The 16,806-nt window shown below is 39.4% G+C and overlaps 1 protein-coding gene across 1 annotated transcript in view; it reads right to left on the reverse strand.

The window, feature by feature from the left end:
• CDYL2 (chromodomain Y like 2) overlaps positions 1-16,806 on the reverse strand; it is a 78,979-nt gene that overhangs the window by 15,683 nt on the left and 46,490 nt on the right. The window contains exons 3-4 of the mRNA XM_063312741.1: positions 3,065-3,282; positions 1,409-1,581 (exon numbers count right to left, since the gene is read on the reverse strand). Coding sequence (XP_063168811.1) covers positions 1,409-1,581; positions 3,065-3,282 — 391 coding nt within the window. The remainder of the gene's footprint in view (positions 1-1,408; positions 1,582-3,064; positions 3,283-16,806) is intronic.

Raw genomic sequence — 16,806 nt, forward strand, 5'->3', positions numbered from 1 at the left:
AATTGGAAACCCTTCCTGGATTACAATCTCATACAAGGAACTGTGCTGCATTCAAAATTTAGTATCTAGAGTTCCTATTTTAACTTGTTGTAAAATTTATAGTATTAGTAGAATGAATTATTTACTACAGTACTTACCATTTCCCTTAATGATTTGAACAACCTTATCTAAGTGTTCTTTAGTTTAAAGTTCAATGGAAACATGCAGATTGTGACTAGAAAATGGACATGAATTGTAATATTATAATTTTCTAAGGATGCATTGGAATATAATAGTATTATGATATTTCAGATTTGTTGTTTATCTACCTGTACTTTGGCATCTGTGCCTGATTTCTTTTCTGTGTTACTTATTTCTTATATTCTTTATAATATATATAATAAAGTATTAAAAGTTATTGCAAGCAAAAAAGAAAGAAAATGAAAGGATAGCCCAGGTCCATACTTTAAAAATAAGTTTTCAGCCTTTAGAGACTATAAGAGGCAGGTCTGGTGCCAGCATTTTTTACTTTTTTAAAATTCCGGGTTAGTTCTCCCCTCCCCAAATAGTTGCATTCAGCCTCCTGTAGGTTTAACAACCCATCTTAATGTCTAAATTGACAAGTTGAATTGTGCCTTCCCAAACTGTCATTGAACCAATGAATTTGCCCATAAATTTTCTGAACTGAAAAAAGCAGAGCCATGGACTGGCCACTTGTTCTCTATAGGATTGCAACCCAAATCATTTAATAAAATTGTGTCCATTCCTCTGTGAACATAGGGGTGGCTATTGATTCTTTGCGTAAATCCATGTTGTAGAAGCTGACATGTCAATCAATCTGATGTTGACAATCCCCACAGCCAGGGTCTGCAGGGGGCAAGGGAGGGCATGAAGTAAACAGCATCATGGTCTTATGACACAAGCTCCCTCTTTTGTACGTGTTTTGTGGCAAGATCCTGAAGATGGTGTTACCAAAAATTCGAGCATGATCTAATGTATTGATGCACTCTAATTCATGATTTATCTCCATGTTTAAGCATACACTGGTAAGCTACAGCATGCTTACTGGGTTAGTTAAAGAAACAGCTGCTCCATTATCACAACATACATAATTGGGTTATTTTTCACCTAGGATAGTGTCATTGTGTGTGAGAGAGAGTGGTGGGAGTGTGGGTTGGTTAATATGCTAGGCAAGCCCACCTTGTTTGATCAGGTTTTCATTCAAAGAATTGTGCAGGCCATGAAAATGGACATCTCATCAACCCAGCTTAGCATGCTGAGCAAATACACTTTATTTTGTGTGTAAATCAACACAACCTAAATATCAACGTCCCTTTTGTTTGGTCTAACCAACCTACTTCACACATTAATATAAAACAAAACCATCTCTTCTCTCATAGGCTGGAGGATTACAATACACAAAATCTACCTTATAGCCTCAGCGATCCTGGTGCTTTCTTTTCTCCGGTCGCTGGATAACCTTCCAATTAGGTAGGAATAGTCCAAGCCACTACAAAACACGCTGCCTACAGCACTGAGGAGTAGCAGCTTACTATCATCAGCAGATGCATTGCACAGGGCTCTCCGGACCTCTTTCATGATCTGCAGAGAAACAAAGATAGTCCAGTTCTTTGACACGAATCCTAGAGATTTTCCTTGGCTTTTTTCAAAAGAGAGTCAGTGACTGCCATCATGGTCTTGATCACAGAGTCTTTGCTTCCAACAAGAGTCCCTCAAAACTGTCTGCATTTCAAATGTATATATATTTCATATCCACTTTTGAGATGTTTCCTAACATCAAAGACATCAGCTATAGCAACCCAAATCAGGAGAAGCAAATTTAAGGACACAAGGGTGCTTTGATCTTTCATAACTAGGGCTGTGGCAAATGTTTGAAAGTGGTTTTCAGCAATGTGCCTTAGCCCAAATGAAGAGCTTCACTTCTGAGGGTCTTTTGTGAGGCTGATGAGCATGTTTGGAAATCTTTCTGTGTCTCTGCACAGCTGCTTTGCTTTGCTGGTAGTCCCAGTGAAAATATTGGAATACCTCTCTTCCTTTTTTTTTTTTAAATGCCTCTTCAGCTTCTGGTCACATATGCCTGTTTTAATGATCAGAAAAGCAATCCACCAAGCTTTCCCTAAACATGACCATCATTTCATTTCACACACTGTATCGTGCACACCTGCAAATGTAGTCAGAAAGAGGCATGCACAGGAACTGCCTTATTTCAGATCAGATGAGTTACCACCGTATCTCAATATTATTTATATTGACTGACGGTACCTCTTTTCCAGCAGAGACATCCAGTAGAAACCACAGGGATGTCATGCATGTCATGATATCATCATGCAAATTATGTAATTTGTATTAATTGCATAGAGAGCCAGTTTTGTGTAGTGGTTAAGGTACCAGGCTAGAAACTGGGAGACCGTGAGTTCTAGTCCCTCCTTAGGCACAAAGCCAGCTGGGTGACCTTGGGCCAGTCACTCTCTCTCAGCCCTAGGAAGGAGGCAAAGGCAAACCACTTCTGAAAAACCTTGCCAGGAAAACTGCAGGGACTTGTCCAGGCAGTCTCTGAGAATTGGACATGATTGAACAGATTAAAAAAAAAATTAATTGCATAATACCCCACAGGCACCCATGCTTTCAACCACCACAAGTCCAATTTGTAATTGTAAGAGATGACTTTTTCTGTCTCCCAGCTAATCTCTCAAATATTTATGTCCTTCAGATTGATTGCACCCTTGAAAAAGAAAGCAAGCTCAAAAAATTCTAAGATACAAGAAACCTCAAGAATTTGATACCGGGAGATGAATTCAGATCAACATATGAATGTGACCAGAGAAGTAAAATAATACAAGTAAAAACTGACAAATACAAAGTTATGAAGATATTTCAAATCTGCGGCCCCAGTTCTAGTTTTCCCTTCAAAATTTTGTAAGCATTCAAAGTAAAATTAGAAATGGAATTCAAGGGCGTTATCTCATTAGGGGATAAATGATAAACAGAGGGATACTTTTATGGCTATTGATCATCTCTCACTGTTCAGGATGTTTTCTCTTTTTTTTGAAGTTCACCTGCGTACCTCTGGAGTCAGTGCATTGTTATCTGAGGTCTGACTGGATAGGAGGATGTGCGTGAATCCATCTTCTTTGCGTACAACAATGTCTCTAAACCGACAGTTGCTTTCATTCTGACGCACGCTGTACCTGAGTCTCTTATCGAAGACGTAATCCTTTTCCCCCTCCAGCTTCCGTTTCACAGTGCTAGGAAGATTCAGGCCTCCATTTGCAAGAGAAGAACCTTTCAAAATGCAAAGAGTAAGTAGGGACACATTCATTATCTCAGTCACTCCAAAATAGAGAGAAACTTGGGTGGTGTCTCTGTTGGATTTAGTCTCCACTCCTATTCACATCTTCCCTCATCACTGGCCTTGGGGTTAGGCTTGAAAGAATTGGTTGTCCCAAGCACCCTGAAGACAGCAGGTTGGGGAAGGCCAAACTAAATGAACTCCAGGTTCTCTGAACATCTTCTTGCTTTGGATGTGTTTGACTTACTCCACCCAATAGGACAGAATTATTCACTAATGCAGGGTTTGTCAAGAGGTCACTAGGGGTTCCCTGGGAGATCACAATTTATTTAAAAAATATTTCAAATTCAGGCTTCCATTCTTTATTTTCAGTTTAAGAACACTGTTAATGCATATCTACAGGCCTACACATGAAACAAATAAAATAATTTCATAACTTCTGGCCTACATTTGAGCCTGAATGTGCAGGGGCCTGAAAAATATTTCAAGGGTTCCTCCAGGGTCCAAAGGTTGAGAAATGTTGCACTAACGCATCGGAAGCAACCTATGCTCTATATATCAGTGGAAATAGAATCAGTGGGAATAACACTGCTTCAGACTTTGGCAATCCCATTCATTTAAAAATATTTAGTCTGAGCATACACTACACTAGGTATTTTTCTGTCTGTACACCGAATGAAGCAATGTTGGGGTGCTGATGTAAAATGTGGGGCCCCCTGTAACACATGTGGGGATGGCTAGGGTTTTCTTTCTTTTTAATTTTTACTAACTCAATTTTGGAGTCACACTACAGTTTTGGTGGGTCTCCTGCTTCAAAATGAAAGGAATATGTGGATCAGTTTCAGAACAGCCAACAGGAACATGTTAGTTTTACTGCTATTCTGATGTCAAAGAACAATTCACCAAGGATGCCGCTTTTCATATGCAAGGCTGATGTCTCCTCCTCCTCATTATTTTGCCCCACAATGAGTGATTTACGGGTCCCAGAAAATACAGATGGCCTAATCAATGAGAGCTATTGATATTGGCCCTAAAGGAACTCCTTATGGACTTTTTTCCTGAAAAAAGAGAAAATTGAACCTGTGATTTATGGGTTCGAAGATCAGAAAGGGTAGCTTATGGAAAGAAGGAAATTATGATTAACTTTAGAGAGAGAGGGCAAAATATAAAAGTATTTATAACTGCTGTCAAGAAGACTGAAGCCACTTCTTTATAAACTTTCTTTTCCTTTCCTTTTCCTTGTTTCACTATTTATTTTTTCTCAAATTTATTTATTTATTGATATAAAGATAAAATAAAGTATATTTATTTTCTTTTATGGTTTTTACTTTGTTAAAAATTTCTTCAATAAAAATTATAAAAAAAAAAAAAAAAGATAGTGGCTTCTAAAGGCATTTTAGAGACTTCACTTTGTTAAATAATCTATAAATCTGTTGGATAGCAGGATTGTGAATATTCAGGATTATAATTTGGCCTTTGTTGTGGTATGATCCAATCCAATCCAAAGCTTGTGGGGCTAATATTAGGTCTGAATATGGCTAATTCTTTGCATTTTACATTTCTCTGAATTTTGTAATGTAGTTGGTTTTAAAGAAATCCAAAGAATTATAGGAATATGCATTTTTTGCGGGGGGGGGGGACACCACATTTTGAAATGTGTACTTTGGGATGAAATATTCTTAAAACTTAGTATGAAATACTTTTAGTACTATGTAACGCAAAATGCATTTAAAATATGCATTTATATATGAACTTGTATACAGATTTTTTTTAAAAAATTGCATAGAAGATTAGGTCTAAGCCATTCTGAATGCTTTTAAAGTAGAAAAGGTAAAATATTTTAATACAATACAATACAATAATGAATAATGAATGAATAATTTGTCCATCCCTTATCAATGTCCAAAGCTTTTTTCAGTGATGGCTCATATCTGTAGAATTATGTTCCACAGGAGATTAATAAGGCTAGCTATTGTTTTTTAAAAAAAATTATGGCTTTAATTTGACTATTATTTCATTGCTATTCCTCTAATGATTTATGTACTGATGTCCTAATCTGGCTTTGTTCATAACATTTTATTTTTTGTAGGTAGTTATTAATTTCTATAAACTGTATTGTGGTATTTTACCATAAAAGTCAGGATAGAAATATATTAAGCAACACATATTTTAGTGGATTAATATTCATCCTGATCTTAATTGTTGGTCACTAAATCTTAGGAAGTGTTTATCCTTGTCTGGATATGGAGAACTTTCATGATTTGGGTTTATTTAGTCCTTAGATGAGAGACCATTGAAGGGATAGACTCGGAAGTTGAAAAAATTATTCCTGAAGCTGGGCATCAACAACACTACTGTATTGTTTCCAAGAAAATTACATGGATGCATCTTGATGTTTGATGAAGACTCCAACTCAGCTGAAGGAGTTCTGAGCTGGAATGAATGAAAACAGATTGTCTACTGCAATTTCAGTTAGACTCAAACATTATACCATTGGGATCTCAATTTGAATCTTGTAGACTGGCTTCATCTTTGCTTAGTTAAAGCCTTGATGGACTGCTGTGCAAATTCAAAGTAAATTAGTCTCTCTGGGAATAACCAAAGGTAACTCGAGTCTTTCACTTAACATAACTGGGGTCTGACTACAGTGTTTTTGAGGCTGTTGAAAGAAAAATGTCAATATAATTTGTGACTGCATAGCTAATCCCAAGGCACATTAATGTCTCTATAAGTATTACGCTCCAGCAAAAAAAGGACTGGATCTATACTTAGAACAAACCCACTGAACTAAATGGAATTAATCGCGACAAACTTGATTTCAAGGGGTCCACTTTAACTGCGCATCAAACTTAATATAATGTACAGTTCCTCTTCCATTATCATGCTTATTAAAACATTCTGAGATTATTTTAAACATCCAGTAGCAGAGGAGCTTTCATCTATTTTTGTTCTATTATTATAGAATTCCTTACTTCCCTCTCTCCAAGCAGACTTTAATTAATTTTTCTCCTGAGTAAAATATGCAACACATTTAATGGAGTCCTACTTGAGTAAGTTTGTGAAATGATTACAGATGGTGATTATTAATCATACAGAAAAATCCCTTCAATTAGTTCCTCACTTTGCATGAGTCCATTTGAAGTTAGTAATGAGATTTCATTATCCTCTCCCCCTCCCTTCAACAAGTGTTAAGTGGAAGAACACTAACATGTGATTTATTGGTGCATATAATGTCATTGATGTAATTTACAAATTACAATTGGGTCCTATGAGTTATCTCCTCACATAAACCCACTGGTTGTCTTTGCCCAACATGTTTAATCAGATTAGTTAAAGAAAGAACAGTCGCAAGTCACAAAAATTGTCAAGCTTGATTAGTTTTAAACTTGGTGTCAAAAGTATGCTGTGTAAATATAGCTACTATGTAATAAATCAGAACAAGGGGAGAGCTATTAGCCAATTGGAATATGTGAAGAAGAACTCAGATGCTGTTCCTTTCTTCTCCTGGGACTTCCAGCGAAGGCTTTGAACTGAAACTTTGAGGAGTTTCTGCAGGTCAAAGCAGAGAAGGTTAATGTAGGTTGACAAAAAGTCAAAGTCAGACTAAGGTAAAGATGGAGAGTTTTCATAGAATCATATGGTTGGAAGGGACCTTGGAGGTCTTCTAGTTCAACCCCCTTACCAAGGGAGGAATGAGAGCCAGTTTGGTCTAGTGGTTAAGGCTAGAAACCAGGAGTCTGTGAGTTCTAGTCCTGCCTCAGGCACGAAAGCCGGCTGGGTGACCTTGGGCCAGTCACTCTCTCTCAGCCCAACTGAGAGCTACAGCAATGTAGACTAGTCTCCTCGTGCTGCACCCCAGGCAATGTGACTTGTCATGGCTAAATAGTTTACACATCTGGCTGCTGGACCTCACAAGGATTTCCCGGCAAGAAAAAAGCAGCATGAACACCGAACTCCTATGCCATACAGTTAAAAAAAACAAAAACAAAATAAGGGAGGAATCCTCATACCAACTCATACAAATAGTTGTCCAATCTTTTCTTGAAAACCTCCAGCAATGGAGCACCCACAACTCCAGAAGGCAAGCTGTTCCACTGCTTAATAGTTCTCAATGTCAGGAAATTCCTGCTTGTTTCCAGTTGGATCTCCCTCTGACAATGTCAGATTTTGTTGATGTCATAAATATTTGCATAAGAATATGCAAATATGCATATATAAAAAATAACATAAGAAACTGACATTAAAATATTGGACTACGAGGCATGGTTGACAGTTTTGTCTACCCATGTAGAGAGGACCTTGAGTATATATATTCATGAACAGTATGCATAAGCTTTGTGAATAATTTCAAGCTTAACATTTCCTGTTTCAAGTTGAAAAATAAAAACCTGTACTGAGTCTAAAACAGCTGTCCCGAACTTGCTAGAAGCCTTCTGATGCCATTCCAACCATTCCAGACTGTTTTTGAGTTCAAAAAAGGGATATCTTTAGATTAGAACGTATCAGGAATGAGCAGAAAAAGCACTGGAGTACTTGCAGCAATTTCAAAATAACCCTTGTCACATTGGACAGCTCCTTCAAGCTCACATGTTTGTGGATTCAAAATATTTGTTCTGAATTTTATTTATTTGTTGGATTGATATTTTGTCTTTCCTTCCTGGAAACTCAAGATGACATATAGTCAAGTATAGTTTGGACATCTCTGGTCAGATTATATTACGTTAATGAATCCCTAAGTCAGCAGAAGCTGAAAGCCTCTATGTGGTACAAAGATAAATGACACCTTTTTTCAAGGTTCTATGTATGCATGCAAACACACACCCATATGCATGCATGCATGCATGCAACATTTTTATTTTTATGTATGCACTTTTGTATGCAAACAGTGAACATAGGAAGTGCAGAAATCTGGACAGCCTTTCAGTCAATACTTCGTAATACTTCCTTGACGGAATGAATAGTTTCCAAACGTACCCAGCTAAGAATCTTTCTGTTCTTGCTTCTGGAATTTTTTTCTTACTCTTCTCTGTAGAACTCTGCTAGCTCAGAAATATTCTTAAGCCTTCCTGCATGCACTGCATGTTTGAGATCTTCCCATAGGCTTTCAATAACATCCTTTCCAAAACCTTAATCCTTCTTTCCTGTAAATACTTCATAGCTGATTTGGAGCTAAAATATCCAACTTCTTTTCACCTTCAATTTCTTCACTGACTGTGGGACATTAGGTTTTATGATATGTTATTATTTAGCTGAATCCATTTTTCCTTGTACCCACACCATACTATAGTTCTTTGCCACTGGCTTCAACCCAGAATGAAACTACTCCCATGCTTAATGGTTGGCAAGGTGTCCTTATTCTGCCCCCTCCACCCCTAAAGTTTCTCTTGTGGGGTTGTGGCTGAACAATTCAAGATTTGTTTTATCAGTCCAAAACAGTTTGTTCCAAAATATTTCAGGCTTATTAAGGTTTTCCTTTGCATACTTTAGACAATAACCTTTATGATGTGGTTGGAGAAAATGCTTCTTTCCAATTGTCTGGTAAGAACGTCCCAGTTCTGGGTTCTCACTCCCAATGGAAAGTTAGGGGGACATGGTCACAAGGAGACCATTTTAAATTCTATCCCCCATGTTGTAGAACTCTTTAGTCCTGTAGCCACCTCCCTCCTAGCATTCCCTAATGTGATGAAAACATCTCTTTTCTGCTTTTTTTCCAACCTGAGCCAATTCTGTTGTGTTGTACACTTTTGTCTGTAATGGGGTTTCAGTTTTCTTTAACGGAATAAACAAATAAACTATTCCAGGCTCAGATATGCAAAGATTAACACCAGGATTAATACCAGATGAACAAACAGTACTTTATACCTTAATCAAGGAACTATTAACTCAGTCAATCAACCAAGCAGCAAACAGCCCAATCAAGGAACTCCCAAGAAGAGAACAACACCTCCACCAACACAAGCTGGACAAGCCACGGTATATAAACAGAAAGCAAGGCCCACTCCCTCTTCGCACTGAAGATGTTGCCTAGTCTGGCCATGAAATGTCTGCAAGAAAACAACAAGGCTCAGAGAGCACCAAGGACTCTTTGGTTAAACTTTTCAGCCGGTCCTTCACAATAAAGTGTGGGTTCTGTTTTGCAGATCTGATCAGTTCTGGGGCAATTCTAGCTGAGATTTTTCTTAGCTGTCGACATCCTGCACTCATTTCAACAATGATTTCCATGTAACTTCCATCTCTTAACAGTGCTTCTCCCGGTTAAAATTGCTAGCTGGCATGATTTAGATATTTTTTTTTAATCAGTTTACTTTACAACGGAAGGTGGGACGCGATGGCGCTGCGGGTTAAACCACTGAGCTGCTGAGCTTGCCGATCGGAAGGTCGGCGGTTCGAATCCGCGTGACGGGGTGAGCTCCCATTGCTAGTCCCAGCTCCTGCCAACCTAGCAGTTCGAAAACATGCCAATGTGAGTCAATTAATAGGTACCGCTTCGGCGGGCAGGTAACGGCGTTCCGTGTAGTCATGCCGGCCACATGACCACGGAAGTGTCTTTGGACAAACGCCGGCTCTTCGGCTTTGAAACGGAGATGAGCACCGCCCCCTCGAGTCGGACACGACTGGACTTAATGTCAAGGGAAACCTTTACCTTTACTTACAACGGAAGAGTGAATTTGGGGTGGGTGTAAACCCATGAATATTCAGTGGTGTTTGCAGTGTTGGATTAAATGCTGAATGACAGACAAGTAGAACAGCTCATAATCATGCTGGGAGAAACACTGGAATGTAATCTGTTGCATTGAAGATGGAGCCAGAGTAGGAATGGTTGAACTAGTTTAAAATGTTCAAACTTTTATTTTCAGGGAAGCCCTGCTCTTTTTACTACAGAACTCGTGACCAGGGAATGCCAGGGAATCCTGGGCCTTTGGGGAACCACACAAAATCCATACAGCACATTGACTAGGTTTGTTGAGGCTTACTGCCATCTTATACAAACTGACTGTGTAGGTGTAATCTCAGGAGGGGCTTGAGTGCACTCCAGGAGGCAGCAAAGTCAAGAGGATTGGTAACAACTGGGCACATCAGTTTAAAGGGAAACCTATTTTGGCAATGCTGGTCTTTGCTGGCCTTTGCTAAGGTCGCACCATCTGTGTGTAAAAGAAAGGTCATATGGAGCTGGGAGGATGCTGATAAGTAAAAGAGAAGGCAATATGCAAATATAGATAATATAAAACGGGAGCAAGCCCCCAATCATTCCTAATTCCATAAGAGGAGAAAATAATCTCAAGTGAGAGGACTCTATTCCACCTCCACAAAAGTATTACGACCTGGCAGACATGACCAAAAGTGATAGCTTTTTATCAGACTAATCTGATCTGCTCCAAAGATTATTGTGAAAAGTAGAAAGCAGATTTTAAATCAATCAGCCCTAAAAACAATTGGCTTTGGCTCTCCCATCACTAATTTAGGCGCTTTTTAAATTCCCCATGGAAAATGGAGCAGAATTCCCATTTTTTAAATTTTAGCTTCTTCTAAAACACTGGGCTGGAAATTAAAATGAACCCCATCAAGCACACTAACTTCAATATCCCACAATGACCAGAGGCAATAAGGGGAATTGTTTGCCAGTATTGTTGAGCTGATCTGGGCTGCAAAAATCCAGATGACCAGTAGCTGGTTGCAAGCAGTTGGAATTTTCCATGTCTCTGCTGTCATCTAGTGCTTGTTAGGATTTTTGCAGCCCACATCTGGTAGCCCTAACCAAGCTTTTGTCAGGGATAGGTGTAAGAATATGGTCCTTGGACTTGCAGTGTCTCCTTTCCTGGAGTTCCTTTGTGCAGAGCTTTAATGGCACCTAATTAGAATAAATGGATTGGTCTCTTAAGGCTTGGTCACAGAAGGAACTTCTTACACCTTGACCAGTGGCTACCATTCCCAGGACTGTGTCTGCTGTTTTAACTGTATGGAAACACAATAGTGTGGAGTACTTGGTTTAGGATTGTAACCACAGCAATTTCAGCCATTGTGGCAGCTGGAAAAAGTTTACCAGGGATGTGAAAATGCTAATTTACTGCTGTTGGCAAGACCAACTTTCAGTCTGTCTTAAATTAAGGTCTCCAGGCTGGGCCATGGCATTGTCCAGAAAGGAACTCTGAAGCTCATGTACAGTATAGTTTGCAAACTAACATGGATGTGAAAATTCAGCAAGGAAGAGGTTGGATTAAAGCATGCCAAAGCTCAGTGGTAAATCATACAGTAAAGACCAAACAATGTGAATCCAAGGAGTTGAAAATCCTTCTCTCTCTTACTGTGGGGTTTTCAGACTGTGCTGCATGGAACCCTGGGGTTTTATGAGAACTTGATGGGATTCTGTGAGAGATTAAGGGCAAAATAAGTTAAAATCCACAACAATGACAACAAAACAGAATGCACCCGAAGCCAATTTACTATCATTAGAGCTTTACTACTGGATCAGATGTTCTGGGATTATTTTTTTACAAATAAGTGGTTCCTGGCTTGAAAAAGTTTGAAAACCTTTGCCTTAGAACAGTGATAAATAAGAATAGATGAAATGTGCCTGCCTTTATTTTTTGTCTTTCAACATTTTAATGATGGAATCTATACAAAAGAGGTCAAAGAACAAGACTGACTTTTATACATACTGTATGCCAAGATCCAGGTATCTCACAGAGTGCGGGGCAGGACCACACCAAAGCTTTATGTAATTTTATATCTGGTAAAAATTAAATGACACTAATTTAATGCAGTTCATACAATTGATCCCTACGGTTTTAGTGATTTTCTTCTGCTGCTGTTAAAAATGGCAATTTGAAAGCCACTTTTTGATGGGCTTCTTCCAATGCTTTCGATGCCAACGTGCTCCTTGGGATCACGGACATTATATTCTTCCAAGAACATCATGAAAACAGAAAGCTCTGCACAGAAGAAAAAGCAAATCAAACAGAAAAGAATGTCTTTTCCTTTGTGGAGGAATCCAATCCAATCCAATCCAATCAAATCCAATAACCATTGGTGTGAAGTACAAAGTATCCAGCATCAGCCCCCGAACCCTTTCATATCAGGGGTGCAGAAAGCAAACCGCCCAGAGTCCCCTTTGTGGGAGAGATGGGTGGTGATAGAAATTTGAAAAATAAATAAAATAAATAAAATAAAGGTGGGAGAAAACACCCAAAAGTTGAAATTCTCTGGCAGATCCTAGAAAACAGCAATTTATGGAAACTTGTGAGATGTGTTTTGAGAAACACCTCCCTCAGGGGTGAGAACCTTTATGAACTCACTTTGGTAAACCTGTTAAAACAATTCACTCTGGGAATATTCTTTTTCAGTGTCAAAATACACTGGGCGGCTCTTTATCTGAATCGTTATATACCTTCTAACAATGGATTCAGTTTGATGAAGGTTAGCAAAAGCCTGCAGAAAACGACAGGCTCAGAAAACATGGAAAGGAATTGGACTGCTTGGGGAAAACGCAGGGTTTGCCCAAGTAGGAAAAAAATACTTGAGAGAAATAATAAACTAAAAAGACACCTTCTCAATCCTCTCTCCCCAAAGACTGATCATGCTGTGTATCCATAGAAATTAGTAGCATTGAGGGGAGTATAATGGAACTGGGGTAAAAAAATGCATTACAGGTAGTCCTCGACTTATGACCGTTTAGTGACTGTTCGAAATTACGATGGTCCTCACACTTACAACTGGCACAGCGTCCCTGCAGTCAGATGATCAAAATTTGGGCACTTGGCAACTGGCATGTATTAACTATGGCTGCAATGTCCCAGGGTTATGTGATCACCATTTGGAACCTTCCCAGTTGACTTTGGACAAGCAAAATTAGTGGGGGGAGCCAGATTCACTTGATGACCACGTGATTCACTTAATGACCACAGCAAAAAAGGTTATAAAATTGGGCATGGTGACGTGATGCCTGACTTAATGACCACATCCCTTAACAACCGAAGTTCCGGTCTCAATTGTGGTCGTAAGTACAGGGCAAACCCTATACTTTGGAGGGCACCATCTCTAGTGGCTGTAACACTGAAGAGGGACATCCCATATTAAAAGAATTTGTTTCGGCTCCCATATATAAACTACTGTTTGCAAGCACAAGATAAGGTTTTATCTCTGTCCTGGTCAGTTCTGAACAACAAGTGGAGCAGCAAAATTGCAGAGGGGAATGAAGGGAAGGAGCAAGACCCTGAAGTTCCCTGGCACCTTCTGAACTACTACCTCTTGTTGAGGAGCTCGTCATGTCATCTCCATGCTCTGTCCGCCAGCTCTGACCCTCCCTGCAGACACCACTGCGAGAAGCTGTCCCTCCTGTCTTTGTAGAAGGACATTTGCTAGTAAGCATTCAGCCCAAATAAGAGCCAGTTTGGTGTAGTGGTGAAGGCACCAGGCTAGAAACCAGGAGACTGTGAGTTCTAGTCCCACCTCAGGCATGAAAGCCGGCTGGGTGACCTTGGGCCAGTCCCTCCCTCTCAGCCCAAGAGCCAATCAGGCGTGGTAGGAGAGTTCTAGTCCTGCCTTAGGCATGAAAGCCGGCTGGGTGACCCTGGGCCAGTCCCTCTCTCTCAGCCCTAGGAAGCAGGCAATGGCAAACCACCTTCTCTCTTAATGACTGGCTGTTTCACAAACGTCATATAATAAAGTATAGTAAGAAGAATGGTCTGCATCAAATCCAGGCTTCCGCAATCTGACATCCTCCAGAAACTTTAGAATCCAGAAGCCCTTATGATGATGAGATGCAGTCCAACTTCTGGAGCATGCCAGGTTGGGAACAGTTAATCCAATAAAAAAATAGGTTAGTTTAATCAATTAAACATTCTCCCTCATTAATTCAGGGCAAGAAAACCAAGTGCCATTACCCTGATCAGAAAAAAAATCTGAAATATGTTTTGCAGCAGTATTTTTATTAGGCCAAATGAAGGTTGATGAAATGGTTGCAGCTTTGAAGTTTTCAAGAACTCTTCATTAGGCAGATGGCTTAAAGGAAAAAAAACAGTATTAAGCTATGTCTCTGCCATATTACGGCAGAACTGCAGCATCTGTAGGGATAGAAGTGGTGTTCATTTGCACCAATTACTCTTTCAACATTTCCTGAGATGGAGAAACATGCCAGTAATTCCTAGCCTCGCATTTCTGGAAATATAAAATTCAACAGCTAAACTCAAAACTTCCCCATCCTTTGAGAAATACATAGATCCTTTGATAGATGGAAAGTTTATTAACTGTGAAACACACTTTTTAAAAATAAGATGTTTAACATGAGTACAGGCAATAAGCATCCTGTAAAAAGCAGTGTTATTTCCTATGTATAACTGAACAGTCCTTACTAAAGGCAATCTTAGTTGTGAAACAAGCATTTAAAAATCAAAGGATTTTAAAGGATTTTTCTTTAATGAAAACACAGTTTTTGGAATAAGAGTTCCTAAACCAGCTGACCAACGACTCTCATTAAAAAAATATTCTATGTCTGCCTTGCCTATTTGCTAAGTGTGGAGTTACTGTAGCTATAATGAAACCGAAACTCACTCAACTGTCTCAAATCTGCATTGCTCAGGAAAAAGCAATGCGAATGAACGGGGCAATGGAAGAAAAACAGAGTTGTAGGTTCTTGTGATGGGAATTGACTTGTTTTTGAAGGAGAAGCAACAGCTGCTGGCAACACAGAGTGTAACAGAAGAGGGCAGGGGGTTTAATCCTTGAGGGAAATGTAATACAACAAGCCTTTTCATCAATCAGCTTATCATTATAATTTGTTGTTTCCTCATTTGTTGAAAGCGTGCACCTAGCAAACCGGTGGAAAGATACTAAGGAGGCAGAAAATCTCACAGCAGTCCCCCCCCCCCCCCGACAATGCTCAGCCAGCACCCCCCGTTGATGGGCATCTGAGCAATATTTCACCTGCGGGAGATCATTTTTCTTCGTTGTGCAGAGTGAAAAACAGAGAGATTACCAACACATGGTGCTGCGTCATGGCATACTGTGTGGCACATGCTTGGCTGTCACATGCATGAACATTTTATACACCTAATCTAACAGGAACTTAAACTGCACAGTCTTCTCAAACTTCACTAGAACAACTGATGGTTACTTATGTAATTATGGGAGATGGATCGAAGTTTATGTTTAACTTGTTTCCTATTCACTCTGGGTTTAATAGGACAATTTTCTGTCTTTGGTGCCAGGAAAAGAATCCAAGGCAACTGGGAGCATCTTCTAATGAGCACACCTTTTCTCCTTTCTTTGAATAGTTACTGAGATGATGATGATGATGATAATACCGAATTAATAATAATAATAATAATGTAGTGAATAATACCGGTGCTGTTGTCTCCCAATACACAGGCTAAGGGAAGAGGAATGTTTATTTATTTCCTCCATTTTTATCTCCCTGCAATCTAAAGCCACAGCTTGATTTTAAGTGACCACTCTACAACAGAATAATAGAATTTGTATGTTTTATCAATGTCCTGCTACAGTACGTACGTCTGCAAGTCTGCCCATGGATACAGTATGTGTGTATCTCTCTATTGCATTTCACTGTTTTTTGATTTATTTTTATTTTTTAAAAAACATTTTTAGAAATGCCTAATGTTTTAAATAACTTTGTGATCTGCTCCAAGAATTTCAGCTATCTGGCAGACTTAGAAGCATAATAATATAATGTAATCGAGCTAACAGTGGAAGGTAGTCCCACTGACACTTGGGAGGCAGAATTGAAATGCCTTCCTTTCAACCATCTTCATTATGTTCACCGTTTTTATAGAGCAAATAGCTGTGACTAAGAAGTGATCCCTAGAAAGGGGGAGTGAGAATAATGGGCAAATAAGAAACCAAGAGGAAGAGAGAGGAACTCTTCCCATCTCCAGCTGCACTTATGCAGCAGATCAGACTGAGAAGAAAGTGGAGCAAAAATGTAGGTCTGCTGAGAAATTTGACAGGGACCTTGATTACCAGCAGAAGCCACTGGAATGATTTGAAAGCTTAATAAAACAAGTTCCCGGTTCACGTGAAGAGCCTCAGATGTGTTTTGAAGCTGACATGAGTACGGGTCCTCTTCAGATTCCCTGACTATGGGCAACCAGGGGAAGGAGGGGCAAGAGAAGTGATATAATCCGAGTCATGACATCATCTAGCAAATGACATGACTTATGTAATTATGAATTACGTAATTTGTGCCAGTTGTGTGACCTGACATAATTTGCATCCTTTGTGTAATGATGACATGACGTAACAGACATCATTGTGGCTTCTCTGGGATGCCTATGTCCCTAGTTTAACATATGGAGGTCAGGAAAAATGGGGAACAGCCAAGTTACCTGTCTATTTTCCATCTAATTTGAAGTCTTCCACATATTTGAATGACACTTTAAAGCCATGTTTCCAACCTTGGCAACTTGAAGATTCCCCTTGCTGGCTGGGGAATTCTGGAAGGTGACATCTACACATCCTCAAGCTGCCAAGGTTGAGAAACACTGCTTTAAAGAGGCCTAATGTAC

This window comes from Candoia aspera, chromosome 11, assembly GCF_035149785.1.
Source record: "Candoia aspera isolate rCanAsp1 chromosome 11, rCanAsp1.hap2, whole genome shotgun sequence".
In the NCBI taxonomy this organism is placed as follows: Eukaryota; Metazoa; Chordata; class Lepidosauria; order Squamata; family Boidae; genus Candoia; species Candoia aspera.